This window comes from Platalea leucorodia, assembly GCF_965183815.1.
Source record: "Platalea leucorodia genome assembly, chromosome: 7".
NCBI lineage: Eukaryota > Metazoa > Chordata > Aves > Pelecaniformes > Threskiornithidae > Platalea > Platalea leucorodia.
The window spans coordinates 36,380,749-36,396,385 of record NC_138829.1 but is presented as its reverse complement, the minus strand read 5'-3'; the positions used below and the strand labels follow the sequence as shown (position 1 = coordinate 36,396,385).

At 38.5% G+C, this 15,637-nt stretch overlaps 1 protein-coding gene across 1 annotated transcript; it reads right to left on the bottom strand.

Annotated features, from left to right (window-relative positions):
* Positions 1 to 2,320: 2,320 nt before the first annotated feature.
* On the bottom strand, positions 2,321 to 14,750 carry ARHGAP11A (Rho GTPase activating protein 11A; the record flags this gene model as incomplete). The annotated part of the gene is made up of 11 exons (XM_082317961.1): positions 2,321 to 3,909; positions 4,321 to 4,468; positions 5,254 to 5,362; positions 5,714 to 5,849; positions 7,097 to 7,264; positions 9,777 to 9,923; positions 10,041 to 10,201; positions 10,721 to 10,977; positions 11,529 to 11,625; positions 11,956 to 12,026; positions 14,622 to 14,750. 11 exons carry the CDS (start codon positions 14,748 to 14,750, stop codon positions 2,321 to 2,323), a joined length of 3,012 nt encoding a protein of 1,003 aa, XP_082174087.1.
* Positions 14,751 to 15,637: the final 887 nt, after the last annotated feature.

Sequence of the window (15,637 nt, the reverse complement as noted above, 5' to 3'; positions counted from 1 at the left end):
CTCTGAGACTACAGCCCATAAACCACAACAGATCCATGAACTACACCTTCAAATATGGATTACTGTCTCTTTTTGCTGGTCTCTAGTACATTATGCATGTCTGTAACTTGCAGGATTGAGCAGTAGAGACATCCATTGGGCATCTAGCGTTTCTAATCTTTCTCAAAAACACGATCAACTTTATATAAACAGATGTGTGCCTAACTCTTCTGTAAAACCTCTAAAAACAGAGTCTACAACTTTCTTTGACAATCTTTCCTGATGTTAAAGAGTTTGTTTGTCAGGCCCCTACCAAAATCTCCCTTTCTGACATTTAAGTGTACTGGTTCAAGATCGGCTTGCATTGATGATCAAAAATATTTTACTGCTCCATCCATGACACATTGTCAAAGTTACATTAGCATTCAAAATATTTGGCATATAACAGAAAAAAATCTCAAGTCTTGCTCTTTCAAACACAAATTGATGTGACAGCTCACTGTTTCAGATGGAGTCAGATCTCATTTTCTTCCTCCTGACATTGCCTTTATCTCCTTCTGTCCTATTTCCATCTCCTACCTCCGTGCATCAGCTATGACAGCTGGCAGTTGCTTTGCTGAGCCTTATTTACCTCAGTAAAATGATAAAAAACATGGTGCTCTGGTGCCTCCGTTCAGCCTGCTGAGGGATCTGCCAGCACCAGCTAAAGGCAGAAGGTAGGAGGACGTAGCTGGGAGCAGGGAGAAGCAGCTTCCTCTTTGGATGGTGGTAAACTGTTACCTTGGCTCCCTCATTTCATGAGACTGAAGCTTCCAATACTTAACCACACCACCAAGCAACGCTGTTAAGATCCTCCCATGGCTGTTTCCCTAGTGTTAGATCTTAAGAGTAATGTAGCAAGTGAGGCAGCTCAGCTGGGCTGATGGCAGGAGGTTTCCACCAGATCACCCGCTGAACCAATTCAGCGAGGAAGGTGGTGGACATGTGGGGAAGGAGGCAGGGAACAGAAAGCAAGCAGAAATATTCCTTTCATTAACATATCACTCAAGAAGTTTAGAAGCCTACTCCTGATAAATTGTGTTGCACCATGCCTTTTGCTAGTTATGAGAATCACCATTATGTATTTAATATGAACAAAGAGGAGTGCCAGAACAGAATCACTTCTGAATTCAGTATTTTTAGACTTACTCATTTTTTATGTCCACAGTCTGCATATGACAACATAATTTAAATTTCTAAGTCATTTATAGAAGAACGGGCTCAGAAAAGGGACAAAACCAATGGTTTTATTAAAACCAAAAGTATACAATGCTTTCAACTCTTACATTTTGCCAATAAGCAATTCGCACATACAGAAAGCTAATGAACAGTTTCAAGTGTTTACTCTTAAATAATTTTACAACTGATGACAGACATAAACAGTTTTAATTTCAAAAGATGTAAACATTTGCTTGTGCAGATCAACTTTTAACACACTATGGCTTCTTACATTCATCTCTTACAATATTATCAGCATCTAAAACCTGCTTCTGCACCATCTAGTTAACACTACTCCATTGCTCCAAAAATAAGTTAAAACCATCCTTTCATATTAAGATAAAACATTTTACTGCTCACAACTGAAAACACTTGGTACCTATTGCAGAACACATTGCTGGATGAAGTTTTAAGTCTTTTCACTTCTTGAATAAACTGCACATTTATTTTCCATGTGTTCTAATAATTCTCCAGTGTGTGTGTACACGTCAAAATATAATTCACCTGCTCAACAAGGAAAATATACTCCAAATTTACTCCAACAGAAGTAAAAACCATTGTCTCAAAAGAAGTAGAGCTGGTATAAGGTCCAACTTAAATATCAAAGTAGTGCTACAATACACTTAAAACTAAGAAGTAACTAAATTTAACTACCAACACTCAGCATCAAGGCATTTTCTTTCACATGTCTGTTAGTTTTGTTTTAAATGTCAGAATTTTTTTTGTTGTTTTTAAACTTGGTACATAGACTAAATACTGCAAAAATTGTTTTGGGAGATGCAGCATGTTTTTAGAAGCTGAGATAATCAAACATGAGATCTAACACAAACATTTGTAAAAGCAGGTTATTTTTGTTTTAGAAGTCAAATTCATTTGTATGAACTGACTAGCATTTACAAACCTTTCAGTACATCAAGAAAACCCCCAAATAAAACAAATTATTTGTACAATTCCATGCCTTGTACAGTTAAAAAAATAAATCAAAAAATACAAATAATTAGAGCTAAAAAAATAATCATACAAATTTAGATTTTCCAACAGTTAACCAAGTTACAATAAGCCCATTCAGCCACCATATTTGATCTTATAAGTCTACTGGTTTTGCAGTTGGTAGCAGTTTCACTTTAGATATTGGATTCTTTGGAGATCCTCTATAACGAACTCTTTCTTTTCCTGGAGCACTTCTTGTGGTTGTAGATTTTTCTGGGGCAGCAGCTGGAATATTTATATTTGCATTAACTTTTAAACTGGATTTCACTGTTTCATGATTGGTTAGATCTTCTAGAACAGACTTTGATGGATGAACAGTCGCTTTCTGTTCATGGATTCCAGCAGTTCTGACAGAAACATCAGGCTTGTCTGATGGATTTAACGGGCGGCAACATGATTTGGATGTTAAGTCTAGCTGCTTATGAGATATAGAAACTTGATCATATGTACTTTCACTCCTGAGTGGCAAAGCCATGGAATTCTTTGAGGGCTTTTCTGTGCGGGAGAAGAGTGCAGAGTCATAGCTCAAAGATTTAACAAGTGGTGAACCAACATCACTTGCTTTAAGCAGCTGAGAGCTTACAGATCTTCTGTTAGCCTCCAATAAGGAATTCATTCTTCTCACAGACTGCCTAACAGGAGTACGTTGAAACTTAAGAGGTGGTTTAGGTTTGCTTGTAGAACTTGGATCATTTAATGAAAGCTTGTTGAACCATTGTATGTGGTCAGAAACTTTTCCATGGTCAGAAACAGTTGACGTTTTAGTTAAAGTTTTATCAGAATTTTCAGCTTGCAAGTATTGGTTACCTACTTCATTTTGTGATTTAGGCAGCTGCGAAGTAGGAAGCTGTCCTGCCACAGAAAGTTTAGCGGTATCTTCTTCCAAATTACAGCATTTTACCATACAGTTTTCAGCTGTTTGCGAGTGCGTTAATTCTATTTCCGCTTTTCCTCCAAAGGAATCTAATTTGTTTAAGTTATCTTTTGATGAACTGTTCTGAACAGTCAATGTGTCTTCCCTGGCCAGCATTTGAGGCACAGGAAGTTCTGTTACATTTTTTATATCTGGTTTCGGGACCTGAAGTTCAACCTCAATAGAAGTTTTGAAGTTTTTTTTCTCAGAAACTTTAATTTCATCTTTTTTTGATTGCTGTTTATCAATAGTGTAAGATTGATTAAATTGGTGGAACAGCTCTCTGGATTTTGTATTTGCTGGATTTTCAGAAACTTCTTCAGCTAACAGTTCTTTCTCCGGACTGAGCCCTGTGAGAGATAGAGTCTTATTTAATGTTTCACCTGCTACATCTGAGAAGGAAGGTTTTGTATCACCTATCAAATTGTGAAGATTACTTCCAGATGCAGAGAAGGCTTGCTTAACTTTCAGTAATGTTTCTGCAGTTGAATTACTTTCCTCTTCACAAAGCAAAAGTTCTAAGCTGTTGTCTTGTTTGCTTACAGTTGTGGATTTGAATTCATCTGGAACAACTGGTGGCTTTCCAAATATCAAAACAGATTCTGAAGAACTGATGCCCATTTCAGGGTGTCCTGGCAGAATTCCCTCATTCTTGCTGATCACCTGAGAATCTGTAACAGCAGGACTATTCCATGACATTCGGTGAACTCCTTTATCATGACATTTTGGAGTTAGCAAGTTTTCTTCTGACTTGCTCACATTCTTTGAACCTTAAAATAAATACCACAGTGTTTAAGAATAATATCGTACAATTTTAATTATCATTATAGGCAAAATTCTTGCTAAAAAACCCTAATTATCAACACAGCACTGAATTTAAAGATGCCATTACTCCCTTAAGTTTCAGAGATGTGAAAAAAGGTCGTAATATTAAGAATTGAAATCACATATCTCATCTTGCTTAACTAACAAAGGAGAACTACTAAAATACACTAGAAACACAACAAGCCTGTCCCAAACCAATTCTTTTTCCCCAGGAGCCACTAACATTCAAGTAACTTTTGTCCTACTAGCTAGAAGCACTTTTAATCCAATTGCTTTTATACCTTTATCCATAAAGTTACTTTTGCTTTACAAAAGCAAAAGTCTTCCCCATCTAATATATTCTGCTAGATACTTACCTTTCTTAGGGAATTTTTCATTGACACATGGGCTGAAGATTACATCTCTTTTTGCACATTCAGTTCTGCTTTCCAGACCTTGTTGACTTGCAAGACGCCTTCCAATATGTTCAGATCTATTACTAACCGCACATCCTGATACAATATTCTTGAACAAATAAAAGGTGTTAATTACTTTCATATAAACTTGTGTTTTGGAATCTCATTTACAGAGGAACCTCCAGGAAAACACTATGCAAATCAGCCATAGCAGCCTTTTCTTGGCCATACTTCATCCTCCCTCGATTCTCTGTAGCCCTAGGAAGGGAACAACCCACCTGCAGTAAGGTAGGCTCAACCACACTCTGAACATAGTGATTCTGTGCATAGGTGCTGTAATATCAGAATTTCAGTAGCTGTGAGACCTATTGATCACAAGTGTGGTGGGTTGACCCCAGCTGGCACATAAGCTGCCATCCAGCTGCTTGCTCACTCCCCCCACTCCCCAGCAGGATGAGGGAGAGAACTAGAAAGGCAAAAGGAGGGGTGGGGGTAACAAAAAAAAACAACAAAAAAACAAACCCACAAGTAGACCAACGCCCAGCCAGCCCCTGAGCAATGCCTACTTCGCAAAAAACTCTCCCCCATCCCAGTTTTATTGGTGAGCATGATGTTATATGGCATGGAATAGTTCCTTGGTCAATTCAGGTCAGCTGTCCCAGCTGTCCCCTACCCCAGTCTCTTGCCCCATCCCAGCTGAATGCAGTACAAGCTGATCAGTTACTACTATGAAAATAAACCTAAGGTTTTTCTTGTACTTGATAGCAGGTCCAGTTATGCTGTGGTCCCTCCATTACCAAATAAGTCCTTCCTGCTACTGAAAAGCAGTGCCCAAAACTTAGGATTAAAATATGCATAGTAACAAGAAGACTGGGTTAGAAGCAGAATACTTACCATTTCTCTGTTGTTTTTCCCCAAACCAAACTTCAAGCGTAACGACCTACGAACCATTTCTTTTCGGCTAATCTTTGGAGAAAAACAACCTGTCTTTCCTGATTCAGCCCTGGGAGGACAGAGGGAAGAAGTGAACACAAAAAACTCTTTAGGAGGGCAATAAAAATATTGTGACACTTATTTACGGTCATTTTCTCTAGTTTTACTTCTTCTATTGCCTTCTTGCCAAGCTTTTTAATAGACACAGAGGGCTACTATACCAGGTCTTATTTTGTTTTGAGTTCTATTTTGCCACATTGGAAGATCCGGTGATTTTAAGATTACTGTAAAAATTTGGTATGTTTTGAACACCAAAAAGGATCATTTTAAAAACAGATTAAGATTTTACCCATCATTAGTCAAGGGGTCTAGACCTACCTTTCCAATTTATCTTTAGATTCTGAGAGCTAAGGCAAATTACCTGTATAACTTTTTGCTTGCATGCCTTTTACTTCTTCTGTTGCCTGTACTAGGCAGATGATTTTCACCACCAGTTGAAGGAGACAGTGAGGTTTGTGATGACTCAAGAGACACACAAGGGCTTGCTTCAAACTGAACTACAGGAACAAAATCATGTTTCCAAGATCTTAAAATAGGCACTTCTTTTCAGATAAAGACTTAACAGTTAAGGCAAAGAATAGGTTTTTAAAACAGCACAGATTTGTTTGCTTATTTTGTGGAATGCTGGCTTGAAATTACTTTAACTTCCACTTTTATTTAATATTAAATGAAGCTGTTGCTTGTAACATCCACAGAAGCTGCTGGATTGCAATTGCATGCTACCAATATCACTACCTCAATTAAGTTTCCACACTGCTATCAGCAGATCAGTTCCTCAAATTTAAGAGCTTACTAAGAAAAATTAGATTCAGTCCTAATATTATTTTCAGTGTGCTTTTGTTACATACCTAGCCAGAACAGTTAAAGCAACAATAAATGAAAGAGTTGCTATTCTACTACCTAATTTTTTTATGAAACAGATGCATTACTACTATCTTTAGAAAATGTCATTGCTTTGGTTTGCTTCACCATAGAAACAAGAACTTCATGGTGAGCATGAAATGGTTTAATAAACAAAAGCAATAAGTTTTATACCACTCAATTGAGGAAAAAAATTTTGATCTTCAGGCAAAACAAACATAGCCAATCCAGAAATTTCTTTTTACTCTAACTTCAGTTAGCAGAACATTAAGGAACCAAACAAAACCAAAACAGGTTTTGCAGAAGAGCCTGACAGTTGGAAGCACTCGAGTAGAATGAAGTGGTATTAAAGCACTGTCATACAGAAGTAAAACGTTTTCTATAGAATTTTGAGATTATTTAGCATTTAGAGAAAACAAGAGGTGACTGGATTTAAGAAAGAACCTTTATAGTAGCAACAATTACATTTCATACAGAGCTAAGACCAGCTATTTAAGTATTTAGGAGACAGAAGGAGGCTACAACTTTCAAAAGGCTGGAAGCACAGGCAGTCTTCACGGATTTGTATGCTAAGACAGAAATGCAAGCGTAACCTAGGTGAAACAGAGGGACTGAAAAAGAGAAAAGGACATCAGGACTGCAGATTTGAGAAATTAACATAACAGAAAACAAGAAACAGAATTTTCCTCTTGCTCAATGCATGTAACATGACAGTCACTAATGAACATAAACAGACTATTTACTAAGATGGGAAAGTAGTGAGAGGAACACTGTTAAGTGAAGATTATCAATGACTGCCTAACAAGAACAAAAGACTGCACATTTAAATTAAAATCCATAAACAACCACTTCAAGGAGCAAGGAAAAAGTGAAGGCACTGTACCTGATGCTGGTGTTGAGCTGCTGTTAAAAATGCTACTTGGTAACAACTCAAAAGCAAAACTATGCTTAAAAGATCGTCTCTTCTTGCTGGACAAGCCCTGAGAGCAATCAGTTGGAAGTTTGCGCTTGGTACTTGGAGTAAGAACCACCGGAGTCACCGATGAAAGGACTGAAATTAAGAAAACTAAATTTGCAATAACAGCTTAAAATGTTGAGAGTTTACTAAAGTATAAACAGTTGGTTGTTTTTGTGGTTTTTGTTTGTTTGTTTTTTTAAAAACAACTCTGAAAGAAAATTGTTCTAAAAGCTTAGCCAAAGTGCATGCATTTTAAACAGGCGAAGCGACCAGTATAGCTTAGGGTTTGGCTTTTTATTTTTTTTCCGCAAGTTAGAGTACCAGAAAGGAAAATCTAAAACCAAAATAAAATAATATAGGTATTAGGAGGGGGTAAAAAAAAAAAAAAAGTATAGTCATCTTCTGTAAGTTTGAGAGACAGAGTAAGAGTGAAGGAATTTCAGTCCTGGCAAATTCATTCCCAAGATGATAAAATGCTGCACTACTGCACTGAAGCCTTAGTGTGCATTAGATAAAAAGCTTAAGTTCAGTTGTGTAATCCTAGAACCGCACAGCCCACTGCTGCAGTGATTGTAGCTGCTCCAAGAACTACAGTAAATGCAGTATCCTCAGTAAATATGTCTCTATATTCAAAGTTTTAAACAACTTAAACGTAATCACTTATCTTACTAAGTTCTAGCTCTTCAGTTAAAAAAAATTGTGGAATATAGTTGACAAATCCAGAAGATACTGCATGGGCTTTATTTAGTACAAATACACCAATACCTACCACTTCTGTCTTGTTGAGGTGTAGTGGAGGGTGTTCTGTTAGATTTAAATTTATTCAGTGCTCCACTAACAATATCTGAAATGCAAGACACACCGAGCAATCAAATTTAAATATGAAGTTTGTCTTGCTCTATTTTCAACTCAAGTTTAACTTGTATTCTTTCAGAGAGATATAAAGCAAATCATTTTATGTAAAGAAAACCATAGTCCAGATCTTCTCATCAACATAGTTTTTGTTGCTTCCACAATAGCTGAAAAATTCTATTTTCCTTAAAAAAAAAAAAAAAAAATTCATGCACAGACAACAGAAGTTTCTTGTAGAAAATTCTACTGGTCATTATAAAATTATATGCCGTCTGATTTCTTGTAGGCAAACCTAGAAGGTATCCATTGAAGTCCTTCTCACAGAAAGTCTCACAGACTTTCTCACTTTACTGGACAGTTGTCTTGAAGCTGAAAAGCTTTTAGAGCTTTGAAGTTAGGTTCAAATAGGAGTATGAAATTTTGGTCTCACAAAAAAAATAACATACAACTTTTCTGTTAACTACGTGTTTTTGTTTCGGGGTGCTGTTTGGGTTTTTTTTGGTTTTTTTTTTTTTTGTTTTTTTTTTTGTTTTTGTTTTTGTTTTTTTTTTTTTTGTTTTTTTTTTTTTTTAAGGCAAAATTAAACCCAGCAGAGTATATGCATGAGGTTTCACTGTTTTTCCTGCTTTTAAAAGTGTAAAATGAAGTATTTTTATTAAGTGCTATTGCAACCTACAGTTGTATTTCCATGTGTTCATAGCAAAGCTCAGCAAACTACAAGCCTGCGGTACTTCCATGGTGTCTGGTAGATACTAGGTAGTTTTTAAAACCTCATCTTTGAAAATAGATAAAGTGTAGTAATACTATGTTTTGCTACATCTGGAGAAAGAGTAGAAGCTGCCTACTACCTGAACCTATTCCACAGAATTAAGAAACTCTGCTTCTCCTCAAAATTTTAACATCAACAAATATTTATCACTTTGCAACTCCAGGATGATTTCCCTTCTTCAGAATGGAAAAGTACATTACACAAAAAAACATGCCTTGGCTAAACATATACAATAATAAAGCCTTAATTTCAATTGCTGTCAGGTTTAATATTCCAGTTACACGAGCTAAATACATACTCATATTTTTATAGCAATACATACAAGACCAGTGTTAAAGTGGATTTGAATCAAGCATACATATTCCATTGTATTTCCTCAAAGAGAATGCAGAAGAACAGAGAATATAGCATTTGATTGTCCATATTTCACACATCCCCCCTTGAATAGCTAAACTGCAAAAAAAAAAAACAAACCCAGATCCATGATATCAGTGCACACAGTATCTAATACTGTCCAATTCAGAGTTACAAAACACAAATTAGTTACTGTAATTCAAAACACACATGCCATTTATATCCTTGCCTTCTCAGGACCTGACTTATCAAAGTATGCAATATCTTTGAGTGTCCAAATATCATTTTAAAACTAGCAAAAAAAAAAAAAAAATCTTTACTTTATCACTGTTCTGCAACAGGATCTGAAGTTGACTCAATAAAAAGCTGTACCATTAATCTGGCTTCACAAATCTCAACACAAGCAAAATAGCTTCTTTAGTAGACAACAGACACGCTAGAATAAACTCAGAATAAACATGATAAAGTGATGTGATTAGTGAAGTCTTATATAGATTTTGCAAATCAAATCCAACAAATTTCACAGGCATCTATTCTGCTTGTGGAAGAAGCAAGTGCTTAGAATCAGCATACCTGAAGTCTTGAAATAATTCTATTTTAGTTTCTGAAACTTTCGCACAACATACCTACCCCCAACACTTCGGTGCCTCCTCTTCTTACATTCACTGGGAGATTCATTTTCACTGTCTTCGTGGCCCCACAGTGAAGGAGTAGATTGAAAGCCATCAACACCTAACATTGCAGGAATCTTTTCCAAGATAAATTCTGGTACTTGTCCTGAATTAGTTGAGAAATATATATATTTTTTTTTTTTAAGTTATTTAAAAAGTTGAAAAGAAAAGCTCTATATAAGTATGTGCAACAAGACATTTCGATAAACATTTATCATCTTACCAATTTCTGCTGCATGGTCAATAAATGTTTGCACAACAGCAGCTTGCAAGCGAATTTTTTTTTCTGTACTGGCTGACATCTTTTCATTTTCATTCGAGTGCAAGAGGTTGGGAGCAAAAATCACTGCCAGATTACTGCTATCCATTCTGTTTTCATTGGATCTTAACAAGAAAAGGGTTTTTTTTACACAAATTATCAGTACATAAGCAATGGACAGAGAAAAGACCAAATAAGACAAATGCAGTTAAAAAAAAAAAAAATATGGAGTCATTGACTTGAGTGCTCACATACCAAGATTAACATGTAGACTTATGCACCGCAGGCCAGGTAACCACATGACTGTGTTATTGAAACCAAGAGGTTGTAGACCCCGGTCAGTTTTGGGAAATGCAAGGTATCAGTTAGCTTATGTTAATTTTATCAGTCACCCCTTTTGCTTTCCAAAGAAGAATGAGGAATACAGCTATGAAAGAATGGAACAAAGTCAAGTCTCCAGCAAAATAAGGTTTCATAAAGAAAACACTTTGGATTTATGAAAGAAAAGACCATGACTGAATTCTAGTGAATGACTGCAGATAAGAAAGCTTAAAGTCACAAACAACTCACAGAAAGTTACAGCAGTTACCTGTAAAGAGAAGTCATTAAAGGAATTGGAAGCTGTTTACACGCACTCTCTTTACACTGACCTTAGGGACACAGTTCTCAGAAAGTTGAAAAAGTATCTCAAAGCTTCAATTGTTCTGTCGGCCATCAAACACGACAGCAACACAGTTGCAGTTTTCTTCTCATTTCCTAGCTGCTGAGCTTTGAAAAGGCCTTCCTGCAGGTGAGGTGGAAGGATGGGTTCTGGCAGCTCTCTAAAGAACTGTTTAAGAAGCCCTGCAACATCACATGGCAGTGCAGCTGAGAGGCAGTTTTCACCTTGATCCAGTTTACTCTGAAATTGTTCATAAGAAACATGATTTGAAGTCTTCAACATACCATCAGATTTCTAAGTTTAGGCATTAACCCTCTAGCCCCTATCAGAAAAGACAGTCACATCTTCCCCATTTTTAGTTTCAGCCTTGTCATGTTTACCCAGCTACAGTATCTACAAACAGACACAGACCATGTTGTCAGACCACCTGTTAATTTACAGGTTTCCCATGTACACATCCTCCTGGGAGGACATTGCTAAACAAATGTCTTCACAGTATCCACTGTGCATAACTGCTAACAAGTTTGTTCAGTCACGAGTGTATTCTCACCATCTGGAAAGCTGAAAAATTTCCCAGGGGGGGGAAAAAAAAAAAAAAAAAAGGTGAAATTTGCCAGTTTCTGGACTAGATCTCCTCTCATTTCTAAAGCAGGTAATGTTACCCGTCTACTTCCAATATTAAAACTTGAATATGACTGAAGAGTCCAAAAACTAAAATAAGTAGATGATCAAGTGAAATGCAGCTTATAAAAAAAAAAAAGAAAAAGAGAGAGAGAGGCTTTAGAGAATACCTTTAAAGCTTTTAAACGAACAAGAGATCCAGATTTTCTGAAGAGTCCCTCGGTATGAACATGTTCTTCCAAATATCCACAAGTATCAACAAGAAAGCTGAGGAAAGAACAGTAATGTACTTCTGACACTCAGAATAAAGCTTGTTTTTTCCAGAAAAACTACTTCATTATAAATAGATAAAACTTAATATATAGGATAGCTCTCCCCAATGACAAGAAGTATAAAGAAATACAACTGAATGATAGCTGTGGCTCTGAATTCCCCATCTAACTTCTGTATCCCTCCTTCCCCAACTGAAACTATTCTTATATCCCCCATTACCTTTAACAGGCCTGCAATAAATATCATGTTCCCTATTCTGACAAGAGTTCAATACTATAAAGAGAGCAAAGTAAGAGTAAGTCTAAATATACAGTGTTAATTTACCTCGGAATATAACCATATTCTGGCACAAGTGATTGCGGTAATGCATGAAAAGATATTCCAAAGATTTTACCCTAAAATAAAAAATTCAATTAATGTTATTCAGAAGTTGATAGGATTACTAACTACACAACACAGAAAAGCACGTATTCCACAAAGTACAAATAGAAGGGTAGTTAAGACAAAAACCAAAGTCTTTCAGATAAGACAGATAAGAGGTATTGTCAGGAAAAGCACTATCATCTCTAGATATCTGAACCTATGCTGATTCTAGTTACAGGTAACACCCTAGATTACTGTGAAAGAATAGAAAGGTTTTCTGCAGTACATTTTGCACTTTTTATTTTACAAGGAGTCAGTTTTCCTATGAGGCCCCCAAATCAGTAAGGATATTAAACAGACTGTTTTGGAATCTCACCTTACCTTTTCAAATTGACTAAATTCTATTTTTCTTAAAAATCAACACAACACATTTGAAATAAGTCTTTTTTTTAAGTTGGTTTGTTTTGTTGGTTTTGGTTTGTTTGTTTTTTTTTTTTGTTTTTGTTTTTTTTTTTTTTTATCTGAAGCACTCAAGATTGCTGTTTCAGGGAGGATTAAACTCAACAGAATAGTCTAGAAAACTGTTCTGAACTCTCACATTTAGCATTTGTATTTAAGAAACTATTATAACTCTATTGCCTTATAGCAAGACATCAGAGTATCTGTTACATATTAGAAAACAAGCAATTCCTTCAGTCATTACTACTGATGCTTATCTACAGCATTTTTTAAAATGTTTATCCGAGGTTACTGCACAGTTGTTTCAGTTATAAAAGCCCACATTTCAATGTAACAACTTGTACTTTTATTTCTTTGCCCCAACTCTTTTTTCTATTTACATTTACAGAACATGCAAGCCAGCGCCTCCCCAAACCAAAAGAGGACTGGGATCACGCCCAACTTGTTATCAGAGATGAATGCAAAGTCTCAGTCATTTATACCTGAAATTCAAAGTGCTGACCACATTAGGAAAATAGTTAATCAATAACTAACCCATTAGGCCACCGTGGGCCTATCTGTCCTGCAGAAAACAAGCATAACATGATAAGGAAAGAGAAGCAACATGTTTGTCATTGTAATCCAGGTTGCTACTAAAAGTACAAAAAGAAAATTAACACCAAGATACAATGTTTTTCTGTATTTACAAGATTATGCAATACAGAATTCCAGTGGCTTGTAATTCAACACTCGAAATTCATAACTGATATCCTTACTTTACTAGGTTTTGTTTGAAATATCACAAGTTGTGATTTAAGTTCTTAAAATAAAGTTATGTCTGTTCCCTTACAATAAAAATAGAATGCCTCCTGGCAAAACAAATGTTATTCTATACCTTTTCCTACCTTGCTCAGTTGTTATTTAAATATACATTTTCTTCCTTGTATAAAATTTAATTACTACAGACAGCTATATAGGCATCCTTTATTATGACATGCATACATTATTCACAGTTCTTATTACCTTCCCTTCAAATGGGGAAAAAAAAGTCTAGAACCATATGCTTGATATTGACAAGGGGGAAGAAACTAATTCTAACTTCATTCTTGCTCTCTCCCTTTCCAAACAACCCAACTCAAGCACGTGTTTTCGCAACTTTTTTTGGTTTATATTGACCAAGGGTTACTGCAGCATTTTGTAATATCTTCGCAGCCTTACAGAAAGCTCATTCTGAGAATGCTGTTCTGTGCCATATCAGGTGCACAGGGATCTTGTTTAGGACTTGAAAGTGGTCTGTGCTTTATAAATTAGTCTACGAGAAGATCAGTGTTCTGAAACAGACTTCAGTGCTGTATAAACTGGCATCCATTATGATGCTTTAATTTTAAATAAGAATCCTGAGACAGAAAACACACTTTTTTCCTTCAACAAATTCAAAGTAGGTATTTAAGGTAACAGGACAGATTTCATTCCTCAGAGCACAGGCAAATCAAGGCCAGATCTGTCTGTACCAAATACCGACAGTTACATCTTATACTAAGAAATCATGCAAATAAAGCCATTCAAACCGAAAATCTAAGGAATCACGTAAAATAAAAGACATAAAGCTTTTAGAAACTACATAGTAGCTATGTATTCCAATAAATAATACAATGACTAAGACTTAAATTCCATAGTGAGTGCCATTAAGCACAGTAAGGTGTAAAAAGCTCTTGCCTAGACCAGAAGCACGCATGCGTGTTTGAGAGAACATCAACTACATTAACAAAAAGAGGAACACATCTCGTTCCCCATCTGGTCTGCTTTGCAACATTCAGGTCCTAAACGGGTGGGGGGAGTCAGCATCACTAAACTATTATCTTACTAAGTCAGAACCTGGCTACCCTGACGACCGTCCGGAGCACTTGCTCGCTGAGGAAAAGGGGGAAAAAAACGACTTTCCTCATTGCAGGGATTAAGACGTTTCCCCACGAGGGAAGGTTATGCCCTGTCAGGGGCCGGCAGGAGCAAGGGCGTTTACGGTAGCGCCGCTGGTGCCCGAACGGGCGGCCTCCCGGCCTCCCCGGGACAGCAGGCCAGCTCCCGGACCCGCAGAAGCTTTGCTCCCACAGCGACAGCGGCAGCCGCCGCGGCCCGGCCCGGGGAGCGGGTGCCCTCGGTGAGCGCCGCAGCGCCACCGCCCCCCTTACCTCCGCCGCCGCTCCCGGCTGCTTGGCCGCCGCCGCCAGGCAGCTCCCGCTTTTCACCTTAATCCCGTAAGAGGCCCGCAGCTCCTCCAGCACCGCCAGCCGCACCAGCCTCCGCCTCTGCTCCGCCATCCCAGCGCCCACCGCCTCCCCGACCTCTCGCTCCCCAGCCCCCCGCCGCCTCTCAGACGCCGCTCAGCGCCATCGCGACCTCCCGACGCCCGGCCCGGCCCCGCTCGCGCGCCGCCGGTTACCGCCTGGCTCAAACCCAGCGCCCTACCCCGCCCGCGCCTCTGATTGGGCCGCTTGCCGTTCGAAATCAGGCCCCAGCCGCCCAACGGCCACCCGGGGCTGCCCCGGCGGCGCCTGCTTCCTCCACCGCCTCTCGGCCTCCCTCAGCTCCTAAGGCCCTGCGCGCCGCTGCCAGGCGATCGCGCTGGCTACCTACAGACCCTCCCTGCAGGCCTCCAGTGTGCGGGTGCTATGGCGGCGGCGGGGCGGGGCGGGGCGGGGCGGGACGGTCGGGCAGCGGCTGCCGGTTGCTGCTGGGGCCGGTTGCCGGGTGGTGTCGGCGTCGGGGAGCGGCTGATCGCGGCGGGGGGTGCCCGGTCTCGGGGCAGCGGGAGGCGGAGCGAGCCAGCAGCCGGGATGGAGCAACAGGCGCAGCAAGCGGAGGGCCCTCAAACGCTGAAAACACCACCACGTTTCCTTCCCCTCGCCCCCAGCAAGGTTCAGGCCAATGTTACCAAGTTTGGGGTTGCGTTGGTTCGTTGTTTACTTGAAAATAAATGTTTGTTTGTTTCTTTGAAAATAAATTTCAATTTAAAATAGTAAACCAGTGCAGTTTTGTGAATAAACTGAACTCTTCAAGGAGGAATGAATACACGATGTCAGCCTTACTTGATTGTAATGGTGGTATATATTGGGATAGATAAAAGATTAAGGATCTTCACATCTGCTTTAGTCAGTGATGTTACTTTCTCTGGCATTAGGTTTGGTCTGCGTAGATCCACCTGAGA